Consider the following 14505-nt stretch of genomic DNA (forward strand, 5'->3'; position numbering starts at 1 on the left):
TGATGTTACTACCGAAATGGGGAGCGGGAGACCCCAACCTTGTTAGTGCAGTTGAGATGGGAGTTGTACATCCCATTCTTGTTTGTGATCGGACCAATGCAAGACTGGCGTTTGGAGTTTTGCTGCCGGACAGAGATTCAGAGATCCTATCCTTGCAGTTGCAGTAAAGTGCTCGGGACGAGACAACGAGATTGTGCTTTGTGGTCAAGTTAGGAAAGCTTGGTCGTCAACCGGATTGAGGGAAGTGGTCCCATTCAGTGCGGGTTTGAGTGATAACCCTTTTTGAGAGACGTACAGTCCACGAGCAGCATGGTTCCGACAGTTGAGCATCCGGCCGGTATGTGTTTGCAAGTGTTCGAGTATTGGTCTACCACAGAGGCGGGTTTGCTTGTTGCCGCTGCAACACATCGAGTGGGGTAGAGAGTGTGAAGTGTGTGCTGCCGGGACTCCACACTTCATCGTTCCAAAAACAATTCGAGTGTATTCGAGGCACTGTTTTGAGGGACAACACAGACTCCGCACTTCCTTCGTTCCAGATCAATTCGAGTATATTGAGGCACTGTCTTGAGGAGCATTGGAGATTTTAGAAGCGCACTTGACAAGAGTTGGAACGCAGTTGAGAGGGTCGGGAAGAGAGTGTAGAGCCAAGCACAGACTTCCGAAGAGAGTGTACAGAGACACAAACTACCGAAGAGAGTGTAGAGCGAGGCACAAACTTCCAACTTCAACAGGCTACATTGAGAAGAGAGTGTAGAGAAAGGCACAGACTTCTAATGTTAGCAACATTGGGAAAGCAAGTGTAGACGAGTACACAGACTTCCAGCTTGAGGCGATCTAGCGAGTGTATAAAGGCACTGCTTGTTGAGAGCTACCCGCCACCATAGGAAGAGAGTGCAGAGAGAGGCGCAGACTTCCGTTCATGTTTAGTGTTGAATGAGTGTATCAAGAGACAGTGTGTTTTATAGAGGAGGAGCTTGACATCGCTTTGAGGAGATCTCGTGTTGTGCTGGAGAGGCACTTCACGATTGGAGCACTCAAAAGAGCAGGAGGTCGGTCTGGTGTCGCGAGATACTAAGAGAGTATTGGGCACCGCATACACCTCAATCCTTTGTGTATGTGTTGACAAGGACGTCAACAGATCGAGTGGGTGAGGGTCTCACAGGTCGGTTGTTACCTGTGGACGACGTGCGGGCGACTAGGGGATGTCGGCCAACACGCAGAGATGATGGAGCGCAACCTTGGGCGCGAGTAGAAGCTAATGTGCGGAGCAGAGTGCTTTATACTTAGAGATGCGAGAAAAGTGCACTCCTCGGCCCTTTGAGTGTTCTACTCTTGGAACAAGATATTATTTTCTTAAGCCTATTATAAGGGGGACATGATACAATGAGCATCAGCCAGTTCTCCCCGTGCACGATGGCAGTAGCATGAGACGACTTCTACACTAAGTGAGCATCTCTTGGGGGCAATATGGGGGCCTTCAAGAGCCTGCTCGAGGCACCTCGTGAGAGGAGCGCTAGAGTCCCCGAAGGGCTTGAAAACTTGACGGGCAACATAGGGCCAGGATGACCTACGTTGGGCGCCGAGACTGTCGAGAGGCTCCGTGTGACGTGCAAGGTTGCCCCACGGGCTGCGGGATATCTGGGGCAACCCCTCTCGTGCGAATGGGTGATCAATGCAAGCATTACAAGACCTCGTGATCCAACTCATGGAATGCGCTATCGAGTTCTAGCCATCCATGGGGGTCCGTTGGCTATAGATAGGCGGCTGTGGGAAGACGCCGCACTGTGGGCATATTGCGAAGCCAAAGCCAAAAGGCAAGAAGGCATGTCGGGCATGTCGTGCGGGAGAACGGCAAGATGTCGGCATATCAATTGGACCTTGGACTTATGATGTTGTCCTACTCGGGCGAGACATAGAAGGCGGCCATGACGAGGGCGAGCGCCTAGGATGTACCGAGTGAGTGTTGGGCATGAGATGGGCGTTGCGGGGCCAGGAGTAGCGCCGTAATGCCGAGAAGGAGCGAGGATGCTCCTTGCCATTGAGCAATATGTCGGCAGGTTCCGAGATTGTGTGCGAGACGTAATGGCACGAGTGCCGAGAGCCTCAGCGAGTGAGTTTCAGTATCGAAGACACACGACGGGCTATCGCTATACTCTGATGTGTACGAAAGTCGGATGAAGGTTAGGCGTAACCTTTGAGGCCGCACAGGCGAAAAATATATAAGATTTACATTCCGCTGCAATGATGAAGAGCACGCCTGTGATACCCGGCCATGGAATATACATAATCTTAGAAAGTTCTATGTTAGAGAACCTGAAAAAGGTTGAAATAATATAAACAATCTGAAAAAGATCTTGTTTCAATTTCTGAGAACCTAAAAAAGGTCGCAATAACGCAGACGATCTGAAAAAGATCCCTATTATACCTGTAAAAGGTCGAAAAAATAACGATCTAAAAAAAGATTTGGATTCAGTTCTTGCCTATGAAAGGACGAGATAAGTAAATCTGAAAAAGATTTTAGTTTTAACTTATAAACATCAAAGCAATATTAGAGCGATCTAAAAAAGATCGCATTTTATCTGAAAAAGATAACCTGAAAAAGGACGATTATGTACGAATCTGAAAAAGATAAAAAACATAAGTGATCCATAGAGAGATTGCTTAGATATGGTAAAATTCAAGTCACGAATACAAGACATGAACGTCATCAGAATATTACAACAATGAGTTCAAAACACAATTACAAGTCATCAATCTTCTTCAGTCTCATCTAGAAGGGGCGCGAACTCATGAGCAGGTGGAGGAACTTCTTCGTCGGCAAATGACTGCAGCTTATCATCGAGACTAGGATCTAGTTTTGACACGTCAAAACCGGGAGCAAATCTATTTAAAGTAGTGACTTGGCTCTTGCATGTGTCAAATCCTTGCATCAGGTAATCTGCAACTTTAATCTCTATGGCAGACTCAAAGGCAGGAGCTTTCATGGAATCGCGGGCACCTTGAATGCTGGCCTCTTTGATGCGAGCTGAAAAATCATCTGACTTAAGGTAATCATCTCGACCTTCAATTGCTCCTACGACCTTCCTAGCAGCATGCCCAACAGAAAAGCCTTCTTCTTTCCCCGTCTCCATCGCCTTGGCCACCAGGACTAAAGAATGGGCACAATGTTCTTCGAGACGGGTAAAAGAGGTTTGAAGCAGAGCCGCTTGATCGCGGGGAAGGCAACTCGCATTATTGAATTCCCAGGAATCCTAGCCCGATTGAGTACCAAGGACTGTGCTGCTGGAAGAGACTTTCCAATCTGGGGCCAATTTTTCACCTTCTAATTGAGCTGTCAAATGATGGGGCATTCGCAAATCTTCACGAGCTTTCTTCCAACATTCAGTAACATCGTTCAGAAGCTCCATATTCCTTAAATCTTCTGCCCTGGCGGATTCTGATGTGTAATTTGCTAAGGGATTGGGATCGACTTCTCATGTTGGATCGAATGAGGCTCTTACTCCTCCTCCACCAGGGCTAGACTCACCAGTGCAAGAACCATCGTGCGACCTCTCAACATTAGGGGACCGAACCAAACCCCTAGATCGTGTGTCCTCGCTCTCGACCTCAATAGGAGTAGCATCCCTAGGGATACCCTCCACCGGAACAATGGAACCTTCCATCGTAGGTCAAGTTGAGACAGTTGGAGGAGGTGGTGCCACCTGAGCAACTGGAGAAGATGAAGAGGTGGAATAGAATAACCCGGTTGAAGCGTAATGATCATACGTCTGTAATGCATTGTATGTCCCATAATAGGTCCCATTCTTCTACCCTTTCCCGGAAGTCGATGACTATTCATAGCTATTACCTTGACACCAAAGAAGAGTTCGACCCAATGCTTTAGTTCTGTCCTAGTTGATCCTGATTCGACATTAGAAGTATATTGATTTTTCCCCAATAACCGAATACTTTTGTCTGTAAATACTGCATATTTGATTCCATCCATAAATCTATTTTCTTCCCTATGAGTTCTAGTCTCAATAAGAATGCTAGTTCTTACTATTTACATATTATGATATGAATATACCACACCAATTCGTTATGTATGGATGATGAGATTCCATTGATACAGAACCAATTCCAATAGACTTATTGGAGGGTCCCATTGCGTGCATCCAGTAGGAATTGAACCTACGAATTCGCCAATTATGAGTTGGGCGCTTTAACCATTCAGCCATGGATGCTTAGCAGGGATCCTCGTACATGGTGAATAACCAAATTCAGCCGCAGCCCTGGCCTGGGCCGCTCTAATCCGTTGGGTATACGAGCCTGGGTAACCATGTCGTCTGCAAAAGAAGATTTTTATTAGAATACAACTACTTGCAGCAGAGTTAGAAATTGAGGTAAATGAATCTTTCACCTAAGGAACCCTCCACTTGAAGGGGTGCTGGAGTAAGATGTGCAAGCCAGAGAACTTCTTCTACCAGGATTTTCTTCGGATGATACCGGTAGGAGGTAAGGCTGTTTATTTGGTCTCCTTCCAACCCCACTCCTTCGATCACAGGTTTAGGTTTTTCTACAACCCAGTCACATTTGAAAGGCCATTCTCGATCTGGAGGAGGTCGAACGAAGATAAACCTCTCTTTCCAAGGGCCTACATTGGAAGTAAGGGGATCTAAATATCTACAATCCCAACGTGCAGACAAATAAGAGAAGCCAGTATCGGACGATCTACCAAAAGTAGTAAAAGAATAAAAGGTCAAGAAATTCTCGAAATTAGGTTCGAAACAGTGAACTCTCATTATAATTATAAAGAGGATTAAATGACGAATGGAATTGGGAGATAGCTGCATGGGGCATAATTCAAGACGACTAAGCATCTGAGCTACATAAGGAGCTAAAGGGTGTCGTAACCCAGCATCAAAATGGTTAAGTGAAAAGGCGCAGAAACCCTTGGGTGGGCGATGCATACGGTCAAACGACCTTGGAATAACTACTTCGAAGTTGTTAGGATATAATATTTCTCCTTTATATGGTGAATTTGCAGCTTTACGGTGCTAACTATGCCAGCCCAAGGACTACGCTCTAACATAGCTTGGAATTTTTCATAGGTAGGATTATCATCTAAGGTAGACTCCTCAGCTCGTCTATTGCAACGCGACCTAAACCTTAACGGACCCTCGTTGGGAATGGGGGACTCAATTGTATTGGAATGAGTAGCAGAATTCGAATCAGAATTGGATTGGGAATAAGACATAGTACCTTGAGCATCGAGGACGAGATCGAGCAGCGAGTATTGAGATCGAAGAAGGAAGGCAGCGACCTTGAACATATAAGAGAAATCAACAAAGATTTTATTTGAATGGAACCTCTATATATATAGAGGACTGGGCGGGATAACAAAAAAGAAAGAACCACTTAGAGAATGACGCGTATGGGCACAAAGCCCAAGGTAACCACAATCGGTCAATACGTGTCTCGCTCGAATCGAGGCAATTACTTCAGAAAGGTGACTATTCAACTTCTGTATGCGTGAAAGGTCACACACACTGAAATAGGGGACTAATGATAAGGAAAAATTATGAAAAGGCAAAATTACCCTTCCTTAATGGTAAAACGGGTATTTCGGTCAATAAGCGCCTCATTATAGCGAGCATTCATCTGATAACATCTTCAGACAAGATAGACGGCTTTAATCTAGGAGGATTAATTGGCGCGTGATCTGCAAGCATGATCAATGGAAAACTGATTAACGTTGCATTAGACCCCCATAAACGAGCACTTACCATAAATACGATTTTCTAATAAATAAGAGAAAGGAAATCATGAATAAGATAACGTGATTCTACTCTCAGAAACAGATTATCTATATTCTCTATATTAAAATCTGACTTAGGTATCGGAGTGTCGTCATTCATCCACACTAGCCTAACCATCTTTTGTGGTTCTCAGGTACTATTGATCCGTTCGACGATTTCTGTACAGTGAACGATTAACACCTGAGGTCGAGTTCATCATTTTTTCGAAGACGGATCAGATGTAATTATAATTCACTTTATTAAAGTCACAACTTTTTTTGAATTTGGTTTCCCGAAAAAGATACAAACAGAAAATTAAAGATAGACCAAAACTTGTAAAACGAACGTAAGTAAATATAGAAACTAATGTGTGTATATGTATGTATCTCTATCTTGCTCCAGTGGGTTGTGTTGTGATCCCGAATCCATAGGGGAAAAGAGGGTCATAATGCTCATCTCCAACATTCATAGGGAGTTGGTCCACTCTCTTGAACCAAGTTCTTGGCAACTTTCCGGTGAATCCATAATCCCCAAAGAGCACATCAGCCACCCCTTGTCCCTCACCTCCCGGCAGCCATGCAGCCACCAAGGCGTCCATCATGGGAAGATACGGCTCCACCACCAACGGCCGTCCCGAAATCAACACCACCACACACTTAACTTTGCTGCAGACATTCTTCATTGTACTCAATCCGGGTTCTGGGATAGTAAGGTTCAGATTGTCGCCAGCAGTTTCGGCATAAGTATGCTCCCCCACCACCACGACAGCATATGAATATTTGTTGTCCTTCAATGATTCAACGTCAGGGTTTTCGCTGTAGACAATTTCTGTACTAGCATCCACTGCTTCTGAAATTGCACTCAGTATTGTTGTTCCTAAAGCATATATAGGAAACATATTCTAAGTATCCACGAAAGAAATTAATAGAAGCCAGAAAACATGGATATAAAAAATATTCAAGAGTAAAAATTACATAAGTACAATAATTCCGACGGTTTGAATAAAGTATGCATACCAGTTGTGAGGTTGTGGCCGTTTTGCCCTTGCCAAGAGATTGTCCAACCACCGCATTGTAGTCCAAGATTGTTGGCATGCGTTCCTGCAACCAAGATTTTGGATGTATTTTTTGGGAGCGGAATCAGAGGATTGCTGGCATCTTTTCCATTCTTTAACAACACGAGTGATTTTCTTACAGCCTCTCTTGCCAAATTCCTGTGGGCCTGTCCGAATTGGGCCATAAACAAAGCAAAAATTAGTTAATGGACGAAAATTAGAACTGTGGACGTCATTTGATTAAATCAATGTCAATCTTCTAGAGATGATTAAATCGCTTACCTGAGTTCTTATTTTATCAATCAAACTATAGTCAGATAGAGGGTTATCAAAAAGGCCTGAAGAGAATTTGACCCTCAGAATTCTTCTCACTGCATCATCAATTCGACTCATTGGAATTAACTTGTTCTTCACATGGGACGTCATAATCTGAACAAATTCTGTGATATTATGTGGCGCCATCACCTGTATTATATTACCAAAAAAATCATCCTCGTTTTATATTAAATAACCTTTTCTTTGCACAGACACACACACACACACATATATATATATGAAATAAATGTGATATGTACATAATATTATTTTAAAATAAAAAATTTGAAGAACTATATATATATATATCTAACCAACCATGTCAACGCCAGCATTTATTGCTTTTTGAAGTGAGGTTGAATAATTGGATCCCCAGGGGTAGGTCATTCTGTCTATACCTTGATAATCCGAGATGACAAAACCCTGAAAAATCAAACCAAAAAACAGAATTAAAATATATACACTAATAGGATTAAATGCAATTTAACCCCTATATTATCTGAAATGAACAAATACACACAAAGTAATTTACTATTTTATTTTTCATTCTCATATGTAAATTGCATTTTTCCCAATACATATATATCAAGATTGGCAATTCTACAATCTAAATAAAGTTATAATATTAATAGTAGATAATACATACTCTGAATTTGAGGGTGCCTTTGAGGAAACCAGTGATAAGAGTCCTGTTTGCGTGCATCTTTACCCCATTCCAACTTGAATAAGAAACCATAACAGTGGAAACACCCTTGATAACGGAATGGTAATATCCAGGCATATGAATGCTGAGCAATCCATGCCAATCTGTCACTGTGTTGTTCTCATTTATCCCTTTTACAGTGCCCCCATCACCCACAAAATGCTTTGCACAAGCCACTACTTTGTCCCTGTTTTCGATCAATAAAATAAATAATAAATTTAAAATAAAAGGCCAATTTCAACTATATATTCTCAATGTAAAATAAATAAAGAAAAAAAAAATACAAACACAATGTTTTCCTTTTAAAAAACAAAATATTGTCGCTAATTAACTTACTTGCCACCAACGTAAGGGACGCTCTTTCTTGAATTGGGAGGAATTTCTCCTTGTAGGCCAAGAATAATATCCGTCATCTGTTCGACAACTTTATGATCCTCGCTGTAACTCTCATAGCATCGACCCCATCTTGGATCTCTACATACCTACATATATATACCAAAATTTTCAACTCAATTTTAAATACTTAATATAAATGTATATATATATATATATAGATATTGCATGTAATAATTGATCATACGAACCGCAATGCATGGTGCAAAGGCAAAGGGTATGCCAGTAGCCCTGGTTTCAATTGCTGTTGCTGCCCCAATCCTCTTCACCAGCTCTGGATCTCTGCAATACAATAGTTACCCAGAACAATTAATGAAAAATTATAATGATTCTTCCAACATTCTCCTTTCTAACTTATATAATCTTTATTTAATTATATTTAACTAAATACAGACTTATTAAATCAAATATTTGTTTCTAAATAAGGCAAAAATTAAATAAATTCAATGGAACATTGTAATCATAAGTTATAATAACGAGCAATTCTTATCCAAATCGCCTAACCTGGTCGCTCCAAGGCCGACATTGTGAGGAAAAATAGTAGCCTCGTAGAGATTGTTATGCCCATGCACAGCGTCAGTCCCGTAAAGCATAGGGATTCCAAGCCTGCTGGACAAGGACCAGCCCTGATAGCCGTTCACCATGTCCACCCACTGCTCCGCGGTGGCGCGGTGGTCGCCTCGTGGAGGTCTGTCGGGTGCGGTGATGAGACTCCCAATGGAGTAATCCCTAAGGATCTTGGGGTCTGCCTCCGCCTGCTGTCGATCGACTTGAGACATCTGTGCGATTTTCTCTTCCAATGTCATCTGCTGCATCAGATTCTTTATCCGCTTGTTCATGGGTTCCTTTGGGTCCTTGTACAGTGTGCTTGTCTTCGGGTCTCGGGTTGCGGCAGCTCCGACCCGGGATGCTATTTGGAGCAATAGGAGTAGCCCCAGAATCGTTGAAACTGAGGACATGAATCTTGACTTCATTGTAGATCCACTGACAAAAGTATATGTATGAGTTAATAATACCTTACATAATTGGACAACAATAGGTCATCCCACAAACATCTATGGGACAATAAATTAATTTACTTGGAAAGAGATTAATAATGGAAGAAAGCAAGAAATTAATCCAAACCTGCTGTTGCAGAAAGTAGGGAAGAATCAAGAAAAGTAGGTAGATATATTGGTATGAGCAATGACGAGGTCGTAGACACTAAGAAAGCATATATTTATAGCTGAAGATGGTGATGGAGTTGCAATTGGGGTAGAGCTCTTTGGTATGTAGTAATGCAATTCATTATAATGACCGGATAAGGTTTGGTGATTAATATGAAGCACTTCAAAATAATCTTTTTAGTCAAAGTGTAAATGCATAATTTAATTTTTTACTTAAACAAATATACATTTAACCTTAATTGAGGATTAGATTTAAATATAATAATTAAAAAAATATTAAACATACACTTAAAGTACGTATACAAAAGATAATTTGTTTAAAAAAAATAATTTTTTCAGTAATTAATGAAATTGAATTACCTTATCTAATTAAATGTAGTGTTCTTGATGTATGAGTTGACCAAGACGTCCTCATCTAGTTGAGTACGTGTAGATGAGACCAGAACTTGAGTATAAATGTTAATTCATTAATTATGTAATTAATAAAAAATCTAACTGATTTGGTTATATTAATTGGTAGATGACTCACCGCATTCTTTAATTTACCTAAGTTAGGCTATTAATTAGTATAATTAATCATAATCTGAATATTTGAGTGTGGATGCAATGCAGGTATAAGCTTTTCTTGTGAAAAAAATCTTTGAAAAGAAATGTTTTTCACTATGTTGCTATTGTTTGGAATCTTAATTTTATGTAATGAATCCCACCATTATGCAGGACGATCACATGTATCCTCATTTCACATTTTGAAGATACAATTAATTTTATTTAGAAAGAATCGAAATGATAATAAGACGAGTTTGGAGCAACTTGGGAGACTTGAGATCCACCCCAGTCCGTCACGCCCCGCCCCGCCCGGAACGAATATGAACTCCTTAACAAAATTCAAGCATTATTTTGTTGCAACAGAAATTATATCGAACAAACTAATGAAAATGAAAATTACAGCCATCATATTTGAGAAAACTAGTATCCATAGTCACAAGTAACTTTTAATTTCATTGTAAACAAAGATTATTTTATATAATTTTTTTATCTAAAATAAATTATATGATATAAATAATACATTCAACTAATATTTTATTCTTTGTATTTTTAATATAGAGTTGGATATATTTAAGATTATTTAATAATTTATATATAATACCATAATTTTCTATTAATAATATATCATATATAAAAAAAATGAATAATAAATATTATTTATAAAATAAACAGGACAGATCCGGTATAAAGCTCATAATAACTCATCCCAAACTTGCTAATATCAATACCAAACTCATCCCAGTTGAGGTGGACCTAGACAGAGCCCTGGTAGCCCCGGCCCAATTGCCATCTTCAAGGACGAATGAGAAAGAGTTATATCTTCACTACAAAAAATTATTCTATTGGAACGGTTTTCGGAACGATTTTTTTTTTTAAATTTGTAACGCTTTTTTTTTCATATCGGCTAGGCCAACCACGAGTAAAAGAGGCATTACAAAGTATTTGTAATGGCTTGCACAAAAGCTGTTATAAACTATAACGGTTTTCTGGGACGGTCTGTTGTAACCGTTACAAAACTAGTAACATGAAAACAAAAGAGTTGGAACGGCTTTTGTAACTACTACATTATATTTGATATAATATTATTGGGTAAAATCCTGTTTTGGTATCATTAAAAAATGTTAATTTTATTTTTGGTACCACAAATTTTGCGAGTTCAGATTTTGGTACCACTAAACCAAAAAATAAGCATTTTTTGTACCAACTTAACGGCAGAGCCTATGTGCCGTGCACATGGGCCTTAACGGCGGTCAACCTCACAATTTGGTGGAAAAGTCACATGAGTTTGAGCAAAAAGAGGGAAAATTGATCTTCCAATATTTATTTTCGTATCATTAAACTTAAAAATAAGTCTTTTTCGTCCCATAAAGTCATGTGCGACACAAAATAAGTAATACAACACATTCCAAAATTAAAAATATAATTCATAAATATGAAGCAAAATATATTGATTATAAATACACGATTTGAACTAATTGAAACCTAGTTTGACAAAAATTTGACAAAACCCGCTTGACAAAATATATGCATTGCAATGCACAATTTTTCGCTAATTGAAACCCACCAAAGACTTCAACCTATACAAGTATTTAACCTATTTCTAGATGTCTTTTCGTTATGAAACCTTTTATAAAGTTTTATTACCTGATATATATAATGCTTGTTAATTTTTTGAATTTTTGAAAATTTGGGTAAATTTATAAAGTTCCTTGAATTATGCTATACGGTATTGCCCTTCTCTACAGAACGGTACTCTTTATGAAATTATATGATAATTTTAAATAATTTTATAATGATTTATCATTTTCTGTATTAACTAATATGAGTCTTGAGTAACATATTAAATTTATAAGTTCTTTCTATGGATAGCCGAATTTTAAAAATCCATCCATATAAACTGTGAGTCTGTATTGTAGTTATTTTTAAGCTCGATTTTACAAATTCTTACACCTATTTGTTCAACGAAATTTTATCTTATATATTTTTATATATGTTAATAAATTCCTTTATCACTTTATTTAAAATTATCAAAGCCATATACTAAATATATAAGTTGAAATTTTTTGGTAGGTTTCAATTAGCGAAAAATTGTGTATTGCAATGCATATATTTTGTCAAGTGGGTTTTGTCAAATCATGTTTCAATTAGCTCAAATCGTGTATTTATAACCAATATATTTTACTTCATGTTTATGGAATCTATCTATTATTTTGAAATGTGTTTATTACTTATTTTGTGGCGCACATGATTTTATAGGACCAAAAAGGTTTATTTTTAGATTTAATGGTACTAAAACACTATGGAATATTAGAAGAACAATTTTTCCTCTTTTTTTCAAACTTATGTGACTTTTCCCGCCAAAATGGTAGGATTGACGGCCGTTAAGGCCACAGGGGCTCTGCCGTTAAGTTGGTACAAAAAATATTTATTTTTTGATTTAATAGTATTAAAACCCGAACTTGCAAAATTTGTTATACCAAAAATAAAACTGACCTTTTTTAATGGTACCAAAATACGATTTTGCTCTAATATTATTATAATGGTCTTTATAACGCATTTATGTATGATTTTGCTAGATATTAACGATTTTTGTAATACTCTTGTAACTGTTTTGTATCATATTTGTATTTATTTTTGGCACTGTATTTTTAATTATTTTTTTTCACCTACTTGGTAACGATATTTGGAACGACCTGGGGTTTAATTCGTAACTATTTTTGGAATATATTTTTATAATAGCCTGACAATTATACATTTTATTGGTGTATTACAAAAGTCGTTACAAATGCAGTTACAAAATTTATTACTTTTTAATATATTTTAATATTTAATTTTATTTAAATTTATTTTTTTATTTAATATATTTTAAAATTTATTTATGTAAAATTAAGTAAATAAAATTATATAAAACACATAATATAACAAAAATAATAATAATTCAATTATAAAATTAAAATATTATTACAAAATATCAAAAAAATTCTAATCTAAATTACTATCCCCAGCGGCCGCGTGTTCGTCGTGGTCGTCGTTGTCATTAGGTGTCGGGGGATCAGCTTGAGGCTCGGTTGCTAGATAATTGGACCAGTTGGGATCGATGCTTCTGATGAACACTCGATCATCTATGTCGGGTTCGACGATTATGGTGGCAAGGGCGAGGGAGCAGTCGACTGGGTCACCTAGGGTGGTCCAACAATCGAGTTGTGGGCCTTAAAACCTAGACTGAATACTTGGCTCATCTTCCGTCCACCCACTGCTGACATCCAGGCCTACTGCACGTTCGGGGCCACGGAGCCTTGAAAGGACAATGGAGGCTCTTTACTATTGTTCTGTTGTCTCTGGCATTCCTCCGTCATCCTCAAGAACATCTCCTGCGAACATATTAAATAATTAGATTGAAAAAATAATATACAATTAAAAGAATAAATTACATCAATTTTTTTAATTACTTACTGCGGCCTCCTCCACTTCGGGCTGCTCCACTGGCCGTTTTCCTTTTTCTTTTTCTATAGACCTTCTCGAACACGTCAATATGAGTGACGAGACGTCCGTGTTGTGTCTCCTAATCAAAAATTAATTTAAAAAATAATTAGAAATAAAAAAAATTAAATAGAATTAATAATATGATTTGAAACACTTACCATCTTCCACTTGTTGAATAAACACTTATGCAGCCATCTCTCAAAAGAGCCATTAAGTTGACTCGCTAGTGCTACCTTTCATGGTATATAGAGAGTTCAGGCAATCGGTCTCTTCGGTAGCGTTAGAGAAGAAGATACATACTTGAAGCGAGACATAGAGCACAAATAGATAATAGATGGACAAACATCTCGCTATCGCTCAAACCTCTTTGTTGAGTAAAGGTGAGAGGGAGAGTGAAGGGTCAACATTAGTGAGAGGAAGGGGAAGGAGAAAGAGGATGGACAAAGTAGATGAGACCAAAATTTGAGTAAAAATGTTAATTCATCAATGACGTAATTAATAAAAAATCTAACAAATTTGGAGATATTAATTGGTATATGACTCACCGCATTCTTTAATTTAGCCTAAGTTAGCCTATTAATTAGTATAACTAATCATAATCTGCATAATTTGAGTGTGAACGCAATGCAGGTATAAGCTTTTCTTGTGAAAAAGACTTAGAAAAGAAATGTTTTTCATTATTGTTGTTATTGTTTGGAATCTTAATTTTATGACATGAATTCCATCATTGTGCAGGACGAGCACGTCTCCTCATTTCACATTTTGAAGATAAAATTAATTTTCTTTAGAACGAATTTGGAGCAACTTAGGAGACTTGAGATCCGCCCCGATAAGCTACGCCCCGCCCCGCCCCACCAGGAATAATATGAACTCCTTAACAAAAAAGTTCAGTGGAATTCATGTGAAAATCGAAATCTGAAAACAAAGAAAGAAGAGAATGAAATGGAATGAATTCCTCTATAGTCGAAGTTGGACCTGACATTGAGAGTTGTCATAGGGTGAATAATATAATGGTAAACATTATTCATTTTAAAGTGTCCCACGGTGATATAATATCTTTTCAAGTAC

General features: G+C 38.3%; 1 protein-coding gene, 1 long non-coding RNA gene and 1 other non-coding gene across 4 annotated transcripts; all 3 read right to left on the reverse strand.

Annotated features, from left to right (window-relative positions):
• Positions 1 to 4149: 4149 nt before the first annotated feature.
• On the reverse strand, positions 4150 to 4223 carry TRNAM-CAU (transfer RNA methionine (anticodon CAU)). Its single transcript has one exon. It is a non-coding gene; the product is annotated as a tRNA-Met (tRNA).
• Positions 4224 to 6019: 1796 nt separating this feature from the next.
• Positions 6020 to 9429, reverse strand: LOC105179433 (uncharacterized). 2 transcript variants are annotated; one of them, XM_088876672.1, is made up of 9 exons: positions 9368 to 9429; positions 8747 to 9226; positions 8434 to 8524; positions 8186 to 8331; positions 7793 to 8036; positions 7465 to 7569; positions 7114 to 7296; positions 6794 to 6998; positions 6020 to 6653 (listed from the first exon to the last, which is right to left on the reverse strand). In XM_088876672.1, exons 2-9 carry the CDS (start codon positions 9214 to 9216, stop codon positions 6166 to 6168), a joined length of 1932 nt encoding a protein of 643 aa, XP_088732798.1. In that variant the 5' UTR covers positions 9217 to 9226; positions 9368 to 9429; the 3' UTR covers positions 6020 to 6165. The 2 variants fall into 2 exon arrangements, with proteins under 2 accessions (XP_088732798.1, XP_011101353.1); XM_011103051.2 differs by lacking the exon at positions 9368 to 9429 and having other exon boundaries at positions 8747 to 9327.
• Positions 9430 to 12873: 3444 nt separating this feature from the next.
• LOC148784614 (uncharacterized) lies at positions 12874 to 13868 on the reverse strand. Its single transcript, XR_016063350.1, has 3 exons — positions 13596 to 13868; positions 13408 to 13516; positions 12874 to 13325 (listed from the first exon to the last, which is right to left on the reverse strand). It is a non-coding gene; the product is annotated as an uncharacterized LOC148784614 (long non-coding RNA).
• Positions 13869 to 14505: the final 637 nt, after the last annotated feature.

This window comes from Sesamum indicum, linkage group LG12 (genome assembly GCF_026168435.1).
Source record: "Sesamum indicum cultivar Baizhima isolate 11 linkage group LG12, ASM2616843v1, whole genome shotgun sequence".
NCBI lineage: Eukaryota > Viridiplantae > Streptophyta > Magnoliopsida > Lamiales > Pedaliaceae > Sesamum > Sesamum indicum.

Bases quoted from the DNA above. Each gene is read 5' to 3' on its own strand.
- LOC105179433 (XM_088876672.1), bottom strand. From the start codon at position 9,216: ATGAAGTCAAGATTCATGTCCTCAGTTTCAACGATTCTGGGGCTACTC. The intron at 8,525-8,746 runs GTTAGGCGATTT...ATTGTATTGCAG, and splicing joins GTCGGCCTTGGAGCGACCAG to AGATCCAGAGCTGGTGAAGA. The intron at 8,332-8,433 runs GTTCGTATGATC...ATATATATGTAG, and splicing joins CCTTTGCACCATGCATTGCG to GTATGTAGAGATCCAAGATG.